The sequence below is a fragment of the Callospermophilus lateralis genome, chromosome 4, assembly GCF_048772815.1.
Source record: "Callospermophilus lateralis isolate mCalLat2 chromosome 4, mCalLat2.hap1, whole genome shotgun sequence".
NCBI classification, from domain to species: Eukaryota; Metazoa; Chordata; class Mammalia; order Rodentia; family Sciuridae; genus Callospermophilus; species Callospermophilus lateralis.
In genome coordinates this window covers 76,500,527-76,513,872 of record NC_135308.1, presented here as the reverse complement: position 1 = coordinate 76,513,872, position 13,346 = coordinate 76,500,527, and the positions used below count along the sequence as shown (strand labels likewise).

At 33.9% G+C, this 13,346-nt stretch overlaps 1 protein-coding gene across 1 annotated transcript in view; it reads left to right on the top strand.

Annotated features, from left to right (window-relative positions):
* LOC143398347 (pregnancy zone protein-like) overlaps positions 1–13,346 on the top strand; it is a 44,219-nt gene that overhangs the window by 17,311 nt on the left and 13,562 nt on the right. The window contains exons 14-18 of the mRNA XM_076855322.1: positions 2,795–2,937; positions 4,161–4,310; positions 7,977–8,141; positions 8,727–8,829; positions 13,095–13,242. Coding sequence (XP_076711437.1) covers positions 2,795–2,937; positions 4,161–4,310; positions 7,977–8,141; positions 8,727–8,829; positions 13,095–13,242 — 709 coding nt within the window. The remainder of the gene's footprint in view (positions 1–2,794; positions 2,938–4,160; positions 4,311–7,976; positions 8,142–8,726; positions 8,830–13,094; positions 13,243–13,346) is intronic.

Below are 13,346 nucleotides of genomic sequence, written 5' to 3'. Positions count from 1 at the left end.
GGTCAGTCACCTTATATCAGAGAAAACATTCAACATTTGTTTTTTGGGGGATTGGATAACTTCATTTAGTATTATTTTCTCCAACACCATCCATTTACCTGCAAATGCCATGATTTTATTCTCTTTTATTTCAGAATAATATTCCATTGTGTATATATGCCACATTTTTTTTATCCATTAATCTACTGAAGGGCATCCAAATTGGTTCCACAGTTTAGCTATTGTGAATTATGCTGCTATAAACATTGATGTGGCTATGTCCCTGTAGTATGCTGTTTTTAAATCCTTTGGGTATAGATGGAAGAGAGGGATATCTGGGTCAAATGGTGGTTCCAGTCCCAGTTTTCCAAGGAATCTCCATACTGCCTTCCATATTGGCTGCACCAATTTGCAGTCCCACCAGCAATGTATGAGTGTGCCTTTTTCCCCCCACATCCTTTCCAACATTTATCGTTGTTTGTCTTCATAATAGTTGCCATTCTTACTGCAGTGAGATGATATCTTAGAGTAGTTTTGATTTGCTAGAGATGATGAACATTTCTTCATATGTTTGTTAATAGATTGTATATCCTCTTCTGAGAAGTGTCTGTTCATATCCTTGGCCCATTTATTGATTGGTTTATTTGTTGGTTTTTTTGGGGGGTGCTTAGCTTTTTGAGTTTTTTATATACCCTAGAAATTAGTGCTCTATCTGATGTATGAGGGGTAAAGATTTGCTCCCAAGATGTAGGCTCTCTATTCACTTCACAGATTGTTTCTTTTGCTGAGAAGAAACTTTTTAGTTTGAGTCCATCCCATTTATTGATTCTTGGTTTTAATTCTTGTGCTATAGGAGTCTTATTAAGGAAGTTGGGGCCTAATCCCACATGATGAAGATTAGGGCCTACTTTTTATTCTATTTAACACTATTCTGTACAGCAAATTCCTCAAATTTCAGAACTATTTTTGAGTCTGTTTAAAATTAAGAATACAAATTTTAAATAACAAAACCTTCACAAATGTCACTGATGATGGGTTAATTTCTTTAAATTATTCCTTGCAAAAAAAGATGTCTGTTCTCATTTCTCTTTCTGACTTTATGGCATATCAGTCTACTCTGCTTTCTATGTTTAGCTCAAGTGATGTAAGGGCTGAAATTTCACTGCTTTTAGAGGGGTAATTTATTTCTTTTTCAAGATAAGAACTAAAATTTGATCTGTCCAATTGGACAATGATATGAATGGCACGGCACTGCCTAAGAGACATCAGAAACCCATTTCCTCCCAAATTTAGAGTTTTGCTGTGTAACCACCTCACAGTAAACAATGTTAAGTTAAAGTAAAGTTTACATAGGGTTGGGAAAAAATCCGTATTATATACAGAGTTATACAGTTTTTAACTGAGCTTCACCGATAGCAGGGCTTTAAAACACTTTTTAAAACAATAAATTTTATCTGTATATATTTAAGGTATGCAACATGATGTTATGGAATAATGTAGGTAAAAAATGGTGAGTATAGTGATGCAAATTAATATATTACATTATCTCACCTGGTTGCCCATTTTATTGTGTATGTACCAAGGGCAGCTACAACCTACACAGCAGAAATCCCAAATACAGTATAATTTTATTGACTATAATATTCATGTTGTACATTAGACTTTTCATCCTAATATAATACTTTATAAAATTCCTGAAGGATATTTTTAAACTCTTATAGTCAAAAGGGAAAAATCAGTTGTAATTTCTCAACAATTATGATATTCTTGTCCTATGATATTTTGAATTTCAACAATGGCTAGAGAATCTGTTGTTCTATGTGTATTCTAATTGTACCAAGAATATGTAACTGGAGAACTTGGAAGCACAGGACTTTGAAGACTTATAGCTAGGTATCTGGGTACAGGATGTGGAGAAGAGGAGGGAAGATATGGAACAAATGACAGATTGTCTTCTGCCCTTTTTTTAATATTTATTATTTGGTTGTAGGTGGACACACAATCTTTATTTCATTTTTATGTGGTGCTGAGGATCGAACCCAGTGCTTCATGTGTGCTAGGTGAGCACACTACACTGAGCCACAACCCCAGCCCCTTCTGTTCTTCTTTTGTGAACCAATATTCCAAACTCTTTGTTATCATTAAACAAATTCCTTGGCTTTTTTATTTCTTTTATTCAGATAAATGTGGGTCATAAACTCAAGTCAGCATTGAACCATTCAGAAACTAGAAATATTACATCTGGCCTTTTTTTCCTCTTAGCTAGTCTTAAATTTTAATGTGCTTTTCAAAGTGTGAGTATCATTTAACACTTCTGGTAGACAAACATTAATAGGAGTTGTAAGAGCTTAAAACTGCAATGAAAAGTCAAATATCTACATTTTCTCTTAGGAAGTCTAATGGCTATTAATTTCTTCATATTCTGAGATTTTTAAAAGTCACATATTTGAAAAATACATGTTATCAATTTTAGCACTATATTTAAGTTGAAAATCACCTCTAGTCTGAAGTCTAAATAAAATGGTCTCCATTTATCATGCATATATGGAGCAACTTGAAACTACTAATATTTAAGTTGATGTAGGCATCAGGTGGAAAATCAGATGAAGAAAGATGTAAGTGAAAGGAATTTTGTTAATTTAGTCTACAATTGAAGTCATGAGGGAGACATCAGCCTATTAATATCACCAAATAACTACAACAATATTTAAAGAGATTAAGCCACTGAATGCATAGACACAGTTCTGAACTGGGTGAAACCAAGCAACAGTTGGTCTAAACCACCACCATGTTTCCCACTCTCTCCATGCTCCAGTGAAAGGCAGTTTTTTCCTGTCCCTCTCTGTGGAATTGGATATCGCTCCCATTGCACGAGTGTTCCTCTTTACCATTTTACCAGATGGAGAAGTTATTGGAGATTCTGAGAATTTTGAGGTTGAAAATTGCTTAGCCAACAAGGTAAGTGATTCAATATAAAATGATAAGAACACAAATAAATGATACTATCATCAATTTTACCCCAAAGAAAACTGGGCCCAGAAGAGTGAAGTGAGTTGTTCAGTGGTTCCCAATAAGTTAATGGCAGAGTCAAAACTTCAGGCTTCAACTATAGCACTTTTTAAATTACTACCACATACAATATAATTCATTTTTGTATCAGCTCTATGCTGACTCCATTATATGCATATATAAGGTTAAGACTCAGAAGTTCCAAACAGCTGTAGGACAAATAAAAATAACTAGAGACACCTTTCATATACCAGAAGCATTTATGGGCTTCTAAAATTCAAACAAGCTATCTATCTTTGTGATGTCAAATTTAATGTCTTGGGACAAGACTAATATATTGAATAAACATTTTCTTCACAATAGCTAAGCTATGAAACCAACCTAGGTGTCCTTCAACAGATATATTGATAAAGAAAATGTGATGTGTATGTATTTACATATATATGTGTGTATATATAACACACACACAATAGAATATTACTTATCCATAAAAAAGAATGAAATTATGGCATTTGCCAGTAAATGAATAAAATTGGAGACTATTAGGCTAAGTGAAGTAAGCCAATCTCAAACGCTGAATGTTCTCTCCGATATGAAAATGAACACACAATGGGGGAGAGTGATAGAAGTTAACTGGATTAGACAAAGGGGAATGAAGAAAAGGAAAGGTAGATGGGAACAGGAAAGACAGTGGAATGAATTGGACATAACTTTCCTATGTTAATATATGAATACACGACCAGTGAAACTCCACATCATGTACAACCACAAGAATGGGATCCTAATTAGAACAAGTTATACTCTATGAATGTAAAATTTGTCAAAATACACTCTACTGTCATGTACATCTAAAAATAACAACAACAACAAAACCAAACCTTTGGTCAAATTTAACCGATGTGGTTATATTTCAAAGGGTTGGCATTTCTCCAAGGACTCCTGTTCCCTGAACATTCTAGAGCCTACCTGAATTAAATAAATGTAATTGACAATAAGGAAAAAATAATAAACTTTTTCAATAAACAATGAAGAAAAGATGTGAAAAGAGGTCCTCCACTGACATTCGTGAGGAGGTCATCTAAAGCTGAATGTAAGGATGACTGAAGAAACGCATGTAAAGACATGATTAAATCAAGAAACTGGCTTTTTTGACCTTTCTTTCAATTTCACAGGTGGATTTGAGCTTCAGCCCAGCACAAACTCTTCCAGCCTCACATGCCCACCTGAGAATCACAGCTTCTCCTCAGTCCCTCTGCGCCATCCGTGCTGTGGACCAAAGTGTGCTGCTCATGAGGCCTGAAGCTGAGCTCTCTGCATCCTCGGTGAGTTCCAGTCAGAGTTCAGGGATCAGCAAGGACCCTGAAAAGGGCTCAGAGCAAGAGAAGCCTCTATTGAAAGTAAAATGTGATAATAAAGGTACTTACCCCTTGAGTAGTCCTTGATAGTCTCTCCCTGTCCCACATAAGGGTTGTTCTCACTTACTTTTCCAAATCCCAGAAAATAAGTAATAGCCCCATTTTAAGATGACAAAACTAAGAGTTGGAGCAGTTGTGATATTTGTGCAAGATTACCCAGAAGTAAGTGGTATAACTGAGATGTGATTCTGAAACTCTGCCTGCAAGTTTTGATTCTTCCTATGGTAGTCTATTCTAAGCTATTACTTTCAGCATGTATTAAAGGAATTTAGTCTCTTCTCAATATTTCTATTCTTCTATTTCTGTAAGGAATCAAATCTAATGTCTTCATTTTAATGTCTTCTATAATCTTCATGAAAGCTACATTTTGTTAAGATTCCTCACTTATGAGACAGGCATGCTCAAAAAGGAGAATGGATTAATGAGTTGTAAAAGTATTAGATAATATGACTTCTGTCTAAATAAAATAATTTTGGTCTCAGGAATAAATAATCTTGCTACAAAATTAATATTTGAAAGCATTAGGGAAGTCACGCACCTTCTAACAGATCCATTTATGTCTCCATGTTCCTTGGGATCTGTGAAAATGCTAATAAGTAATTCACAATTATTTTCAATTTTTAAAAAATGTCCTACTGCATCTTTGTTAACAACACTGATTCACTAAAATTTTGATTTTCTGCTTTTTTCTGTAATTATAATAATTCATGGTATTAACTCCTGACATGTCATGCTTATTTATTTATTATCTTATCATTGTTGTTGGTATTGTTTCAAGCCCACTATGTGCTGGATCTCTTGCAGGAGCAGAGGAAAAAGAAATAAATGTATCACAGTCCTTGTCCTTACAGAACTGTCATTATTGAGGGGTAATACCTAAAAGACTATATATGACTCAGAAAAATGGTTAATACCATTTGGAAGAAATACTGACAAATAAATAGTTTTTCAAAGAACGATTACCAAAGGAAGGGACATTTTTAGAAACTACATCTCCCAAGTTTTAAATATAAAACTGGGTTATTTATATTTTGGAAATTTTCAGCATAATGTGAAAAAATTTGTGAGTTCATCATTATCAAAAAGTTGTGGTAGACCAGTGTAACTCCACATTATGTTCAGGCACAAGAATGGGATTCTAATTGGAATAATTTATACTCTATGTGTGATTAATATGTCAAAATACATTCTACTGTCATGTATATCTTAAAAAAACAAATTTTTTAAAGTTATACTAAATTTTATGGCTTTAACTGCCTCATGAATCAACATTTAAAAGGACTGATTAATATGCCTGGAGGGGAATTATTGCTATTTTTCTATATTGGGAGGTAAATCGGTAATATTAAAGTTTATTTTGTGTTTGTTCTAGTTTCTGTTTCATATATATGAATTTTTAAAAAATATTTATTTTTTAGTTGTATTTGGACACAATACCTTTATTTTATTTATTTTTTTGTGGTGCTGAGGATCAAACCCAGGGCCCAGCTCATGGTAGGCAAACGTTCTATGACTGAGCCACAACCTAGTCCCTAATATATATGAATTTTAAACCTGTGAAGTAACTATACCAAATATACTTGTCCTATTTTTATTCATCCAAATTAATGTCCTTCAGCATGAAGCACATAACCAAAGTTCTTCTCTACCTTAGTATTTTAATAGTTCAAAATACTTCCTCATTAAAAAAAATAACTATCGCACTGAAGAGCAGTTATATTTCTCTACTTAATTATAACAGTTAACCTGGAAAAGGAAATTTTTTTCTCTGAGTGTTTTCTTTGGAAACACACCTAATTTTTTTACACTTCCTATTGATGGTAGTCTATTCTAAGCTATTATTTTCAGCATGTATTAAGGGAATTTAGTCTCTTCTCAATATTTATATTTACCCTGTTTAGTCATATAAATTTAGTGGTTGTTTTGGTTGCATACAAAGTTTTGAGTGTTATGGAGGTGAGAAGGTATCATAAACATAAATGGAGATTTCAGCTTTTTAAGTTATAGAAATATTGAAGCTTACTTTCTTTGAATAATAACTTAGAAAACACTGGTCTGTCCCAATATAGATAATGCATGCTTACTTAAGTGCCTATTTAATTCTTCTACTGGAGAATAAAGATAAACAGGCAAAGAAGTATAAGCTATTAGCTATATACTGTTGCGTAACACTTTTCCCCAAAATTTAGTGAACGAACACAGTAAACTTCTATTATCTCATGCAGTTTCTGTGAGTCAGGAATTTAGAGCAGCTTATCTAGGTTATCACAGCTTATCACAGCTCTGGCTTGTGATCTGTCATACGATTATGATTAACATGTTGATCAAAGCTGCATTCTTGCAAAGATTGACTGAATTTGGGAGATCTGCTTCCAAGACTGGTTTTTCATGTTACTGTCAGGAGGGCTCAGTTTCTCACCTCAAAGACTTCATATTGCCAGAGATTTCCGGCAGGGCAAGTGATCCAAGAGAGCTAAAAAGCTCTTGGCCTAGCCTTGGAAGTTGTATACTATCATTTCCATAATATCTTTTACAGGTCAGCCCTATACTTCATGAGAGAAATGCTACAAAGGCAGGAATCACAACAGGCAGAGATTATTATTCAGGGAAATTTTGGAGATGGTCTTCATAGGCAGCCTGCCAACCCCCAGTGATTCATGATCCTCTCACATGTAAAAGACACTCAGTCTTCTGTCTGTGGTCCCTAAAATTCTCATTCTAAAATGATAACAGCTTAAAAACTGAATTTCAAATTTAAACCAGATCCAAGTATAGAGTATTCTTCCCAGGTATAATTCCTCAGGTATCTAGCTATGAATATCTTGAACTAAAGTGAAAGCAAGTCATTTGCCTCCACACACCTACCATACAATGGTGGAATGATTGTCATGGAATGATCACTGATGATGCCTTGGAAAAGTGGGGAAACAGGAGGCACTCAGGAGTTGCTGGTCTACAGTAGTTCAAAAATCAAGCCAGGCAGATGCTGGAAGGTCTTCAATTAAGACTATCTTACTCCAGTCCTGGAATAAATATCCAGGCCTCTAGCTCTGTGCTATGAGGATTTGGTTCTAAGTCATCCTTCTTTTTCCATAAAAAAGTAATCTCCGTTTGCAATTGCATAAAAGCCCATCTACCCAATATGGATGATTTATGTTCATTTATGTGCCTATGTGATTCTTAAGTACAAAAACAAAAATGAGTAAACATAAAAGTTTAACAGGGGGCAATAACAATTCATACCTGAATTCCATGGGGCATTGACATCATCAAACACAGAGGTAAGTTAGATCTTCTTCCAATATTTGATCTAAACTCCACACTGAATTTTTGATTAAACTTCATAATTTAAGATTTTATTACTCTTTGAAAGCAATTCCCCAAGCAAGTTTTACTGTTAAAAATCAACAAAATCTTTAACTTTGTTCTAAGGTACCAATTACCTGAATGTACTTAAGAAAAGTTTAATGATTAATTATCCAATTTCTATCAGTTTATTGAATATGTCAAAAAAAAAAAAAAAAAGCAACAACAGGTAAGAGTTCTGCCTTTGATTTCCTCCTACTGTTACAGGTCTACAATCTTCTAACCGTGAGGGATCTCACGGATTTTCCCAACAATTTAGACCAGCAGGAGGAAGAGCAAACAAGCTGTGTGCATTCTTTCATCATTCGTGGAGGAGCGGTCTTTGTTCCCTTATCAAGTTATGATGAAGAAGATGTTTATAATTTCCTCAAGGTAAAGTTCCTACTAATTCACATGCTGTCTTGGGATTTTTTATGCTATTAAAACTTTGAATTTATAAATGATTTTAGTAATTTTTTATTTCAGCTCACCACTTCATTTTTCAGCTGAGAAAATGAATTCAATGGTAAAATTAAAATGTCTTTCAAGATCACACAATATTTAGTAAGTCAGCTATGGCTAGACCCAACCTCTGGCTCTTCATTAGATACTTTTTTATTATATTTAGAGTTTTTTAAAAATATTTTTCCTTAGTTGTTGATAGATCTTTTTAAATTTTATTTATTTATATGTGGTGCTGAGAATCAAACCCAGTGCCTCACACATGCAAGGCAAGTGCGCTACCGCTGAGCCAAAGTCCCAGCCCTATATTTAGTTTTTTTCCCAACTAACCAAAAATAAGTAATAAAGAGTAAAATATTAACAATTCATAAATTATAGTAATTTTGCTACAGTGTATTTCCTGAGTTGTGCATATCTCCATGTAATTAAGACTATTGGAATTATGTAGAAAATTTAAAGATAATATTTTATAAATTCTAATCAAGTTTACAAAGGAAGTGATCATTTTTTTTCCAGGGTATGGGATTAAAGGTGTTCACCAACTCAAAAATTCGGAAAATATCGTCTTGCTCAGTTACCCACACACCTACAAGACAAGCTGGACTAGGATTTCATGGAGGTAAAATAACAAGTTGCTTTTAATTTTGTAGCATATAACAATACTACTTTTCTGCAAAGGTAAAATGAGATCAATAATGTAGCCCTATCTCCTTTTCATACACACAGAGAACCATGATTTAGATTAGTTGTTTTTTGTTAAGATCACTTAAGCTGGTAATCAGCCTATTCAGAACATATCAGATGTTTTCTGTAGATTAGTCAGATGCTTCAGGGCACAAAATCAGATGAAATAGAATATTCCAATGTACTATAAGATTGGAAAGACAGGTAGAGTGGAAAGAGAGTAATTATCATTATGGAATCAGGAAAATATTAAAAGATGCTCCATCTTTTAAAATAGAAGAAAGGACAAAGGCCTACCAATGAAAAGACATTGTAAACATGACAGAAATACTCATAATTCATGACCTAAAAAAAAGTACTTAAATAAAGCAACATTTTTCTAGATCTCAACTTCCCATTAAAACTACTGTCCTATCTTCAGGTCTACCTACATGCAAAGCCCATTATCTACCCTTTCTCATTCTTCTTTCACATGATTTGAACTATCTTTTCTCCAAAGTATCTTGATGTTTATCTGCTAACAAATACTTGTATTTTTAAGCTCAAATTAGGAATCAGAGGTACTTTGTGTAGAGTGAGTAAGTAATGTCTATTTTCTAAGGCTCAGATGCTTCATTAATAAGAAATTTGACTAAAACTTCTTATAGCCTTTCAAAATGCCCAATAAAATAATTACATACAATTTATCAATACAAATTAAGAATTTATTTAAATATTATTTTCTGTGTTCCTTGACATTAAGGTTTATATCCATCTATAACAAGGCTTACCATGATAAAAATCATACTATCAGCTCTATTGGAAAGGGCCATGTTTTAGTTGGCCTTTTCACTGCTGTGATTAAAAGGACCTGACCAGAACAATTGTAGAGGAGGAAAAGTTTATTTGAGGGCTCACAGTTCCAGAGGACTTTGTCCATAGAATGCCGACTCCATTCCTCTGGGACTCCTGGTGAGGCAGAACATCATGGTGGAAGAGTGTGGCAGAGAGAAGCAGCTCACATATTGATCAGGTAGCAGAGAGAGAGAGGTCTCCACTTGCCAGATACAAATATATACCCCAAAGACAGACCTCCAATTCCCACCTCCTCCAGCCACAGCCTACCACTTCATTACCACTCAGTTAATCCCTGTCAGGGGATTAATTACTGATTGGGTTAAGACTCTCACAACCCAATCATTTCTCCTCTGAACCTCTTGCATTGTCTCACATGTGAGCTTTTGGGGGACACCTCACCATCCAAACCATAAGAGGCCATAGGCTGTCTTTCTCTAAGATTCAGTAATAGCACAAATTTCAGCTTTTCATTAAAGGTAAATAAGATTTTTGTCATGTAAGGTATTTTATAAATGATGGAGAATTTAAAGGAAAGGAAAATAATCATAAGAACTACATAGAAAGAATTTCAAGTTGAAACCTTGGAAGTTTGGGGAAAAGGAAATGATCTGGAATTTTTTAAGGAGAGAATTTCAGGTATCTGAGATGTCAGAAAAAAGAACACCTAAAATGTGTGATAGGTACCAAAAAGGGATTGAAATGTGTAGCTATAAATAAGTCAAGTATATAAACAAATGAAGGAACTAAGAAAAATGGAATATCTTGTGAATGCTCTTTTTTCTTTCTTTTTTTTAATTTATTTCTTACATAGATGACAATAGTGGAGTGTATTACATTCATAATTATCCATTCGTGAATGCTCTTGGATAATTAGTTAAAGAACATGAAATCATTCCCATAACTGTTTGGGAAGCCATCCAACCATCTCAAGGTGTTATGGACTAGTATAGATAGAGAAGCCCTTAATAGTATCCCTAGGACCTAAGAGAAAGAGGAAGGGAGAAAAACAATAATTGAACCAAACCATGGACAAAAATTATGTTAGACAATAATAGAAATAACTAGTTCCTAAAACAGTAAAATTAAAAATATAAAAGTTATTTATTCTTTATTTCAATAATTGACCTACTTTCTGATTATATTTACAAATATCAGAAACAAAAACCTTTGACTTTATGAAAGTTATGTTTGTAATAGGCAAGCAAGATCATAAACATATTAGTGAGAATATTATATGGCTCATTAGAAGATGATAAATTATATAAGCAAAATTCAAATAAGGAAAGGGATTTGAATTACAAGGAGTTGCAAATTACATAGGGAGGGCAGTGGAGGTCTTACCAAGAGTGAAATTTAATGAAAACCTGAAAAAAGCAAACCACATGACTATCTGGAAGAAGATTATTACAGCCACAGGAAATATTAATAATAAAAAGTAGTTATGGAGTCCTTTATTGAGTAGATTTCCTTAATTCTTGTAGAAATCTCATATGGTAGGCATTCTTATTACCATTCTTCAGATGGGAAAAAAAAACCTGAGGCCCATAAAAGTAAAATAACTCAGTCACTATATCCCAACTAGTAAGATATGGAATGGGGATTCATGTCAGCGAGTCTCACTCCAGATCTCCTGGTCTGAACCTCTACACTATTCTGCCTATCAAAGACTCTCAGGTTAGTATTTTCCTGAAAATTCTAAGCAGAGTAAGGAAACTTCCACGGTTGAAATAAAGTTAATTAAGTGTAAGCAATTGGAGACAGAGATCAGATCAATAAGCAAGGCCACACTGTGTAGGGCTTTTAGGTCAGGGTGAGTATTTGACTTTTTGACTGAAATGTGGGGACTTTCAGATGAAGAATGATACCACCTAAGATACTTCTCCAAAGAAATACTAAATACTAAATATCTAGTGATACTAAACTAAGAAAATAAAGTTTCAAGTTTTTGTAATTTTTTGCTTAAGAGTTATTGATTGTCAAAGAAGTGTTAAAAAGTTAGATTGAGCAGTTCATTTTAAGCCATGAATGGAATATTCGATTGGAAATATTTTGCAATCAGGAATGAAACAGAACATAAGTGGGTTAGTCCAGAGATCAGCACCTTTTCATGAGGTCATATGGGAAAAACAAGCCGGGGCAGGGAAAGATAATATGTTTGAGACCAGTCACATCCCAAGAAAAAAAAAATCATATCACTTTAACAGTAGTTTTTTAATTGTGGCATGGAGGAAATATAGAACTTTGTTACAGAAACTGAAAAGACAGAGTCAAATTGACAATACAAATAGAAATAATATATCCATCATTTTAAAAATGGAGCTAAATGGTATGGTTTGTCAGCTGCAATAGATGGAGGAATTAGTAGGTCTTTGAAACCTGGGGTAGGAAATGAAAATGAATTCACTTGGGCACATTGTTCATTTATATATTTAAGAATTAAAGATGAGAATAAAGAGAGGAAAAATAAAATATCCATGAGAAAGCAAAGTCAGAGATAGAAAAGGCTACCACTTAAAAAGGAGACAGAGAAAAGCTGTATGATATCCATTAAAGAAATTATTACTGATGCTTTCCTCAAGGATAAATTACTGGAAATCAGTTTTTCATAGCTTCTAAGTATTCCTTCACAGGGTGTTTCTGAAATATCAGATTGGAAACCTGGATAGAAATCCTAACTCAAATTTATTTGTAAGCATGGTTTTAGTCACAATATGAGCCAGGCAGCTTTCATATCTGTTTTTCTTCTCTCTTGCTTTTTTAAGTGATTTCTTTATATGAAATATAGGGCTAAAACTAATTAGTTATGGTTGGAAATAGCTATGGTTAGTATCTTGAATTCTTCACATCATTTTTCTATAAACAAAGCAGAAGAAAAACCTAATGTTCTAGTCTTATTATCCAGAGACCAATGAATTTTCAAGCTTCAACATTGACACACAAGTTTATTGTTGAATTCTGCTCACTCCATTGGTAAATCAAAAATTTTCCAGTATAGCCACCCTTACATCACCTAAATAGCACTTTACAACTTTTGTTCAGTCTCTCTGAGGATGAAGCAATACTCTCACCTTAAAAACCAGCCCTTCCTGCATAAGACCCATAAAACCACCTGAGTTATCTTGTCATTCCAGCTACAATTCATATAAAATCATGTCATATATAGGATACTCAGAATTAAAACCTTTAACAAATATGTCTCTCTTCTCAGTGAATGAAAGATCAACAAATTATTTCCAAAGTTCTACAGCACCTAGGAGAAAATTCAGGAAAACTGAAAATTTTCTCTCCTACATCTCACACAAGCACCATGAAATGCATGGATGTTTTCTTTAATTGAACTGTTATTTTCTCTCATTTTATTAGCAGCAGGATCATTAGCCATGCCATATATTCCTCAAGCAGCTTCATTTAATATGAGAACTTCAAATAATATGCAAAATCCAGAGCCAGTCCTTGAAACTGTGCGGAGCTATTTCCCTGAGACCTGGATCTGGGAATTAGCAGTGGTAGAGTATGTAACTTCACATTTCTCCATTTGCTGTAGGGGAGGGATTGTGGGTCCTCCAGCATTTTCAATCCTAAAATAATCATTCTGGAAATTTCTAAATAACTATC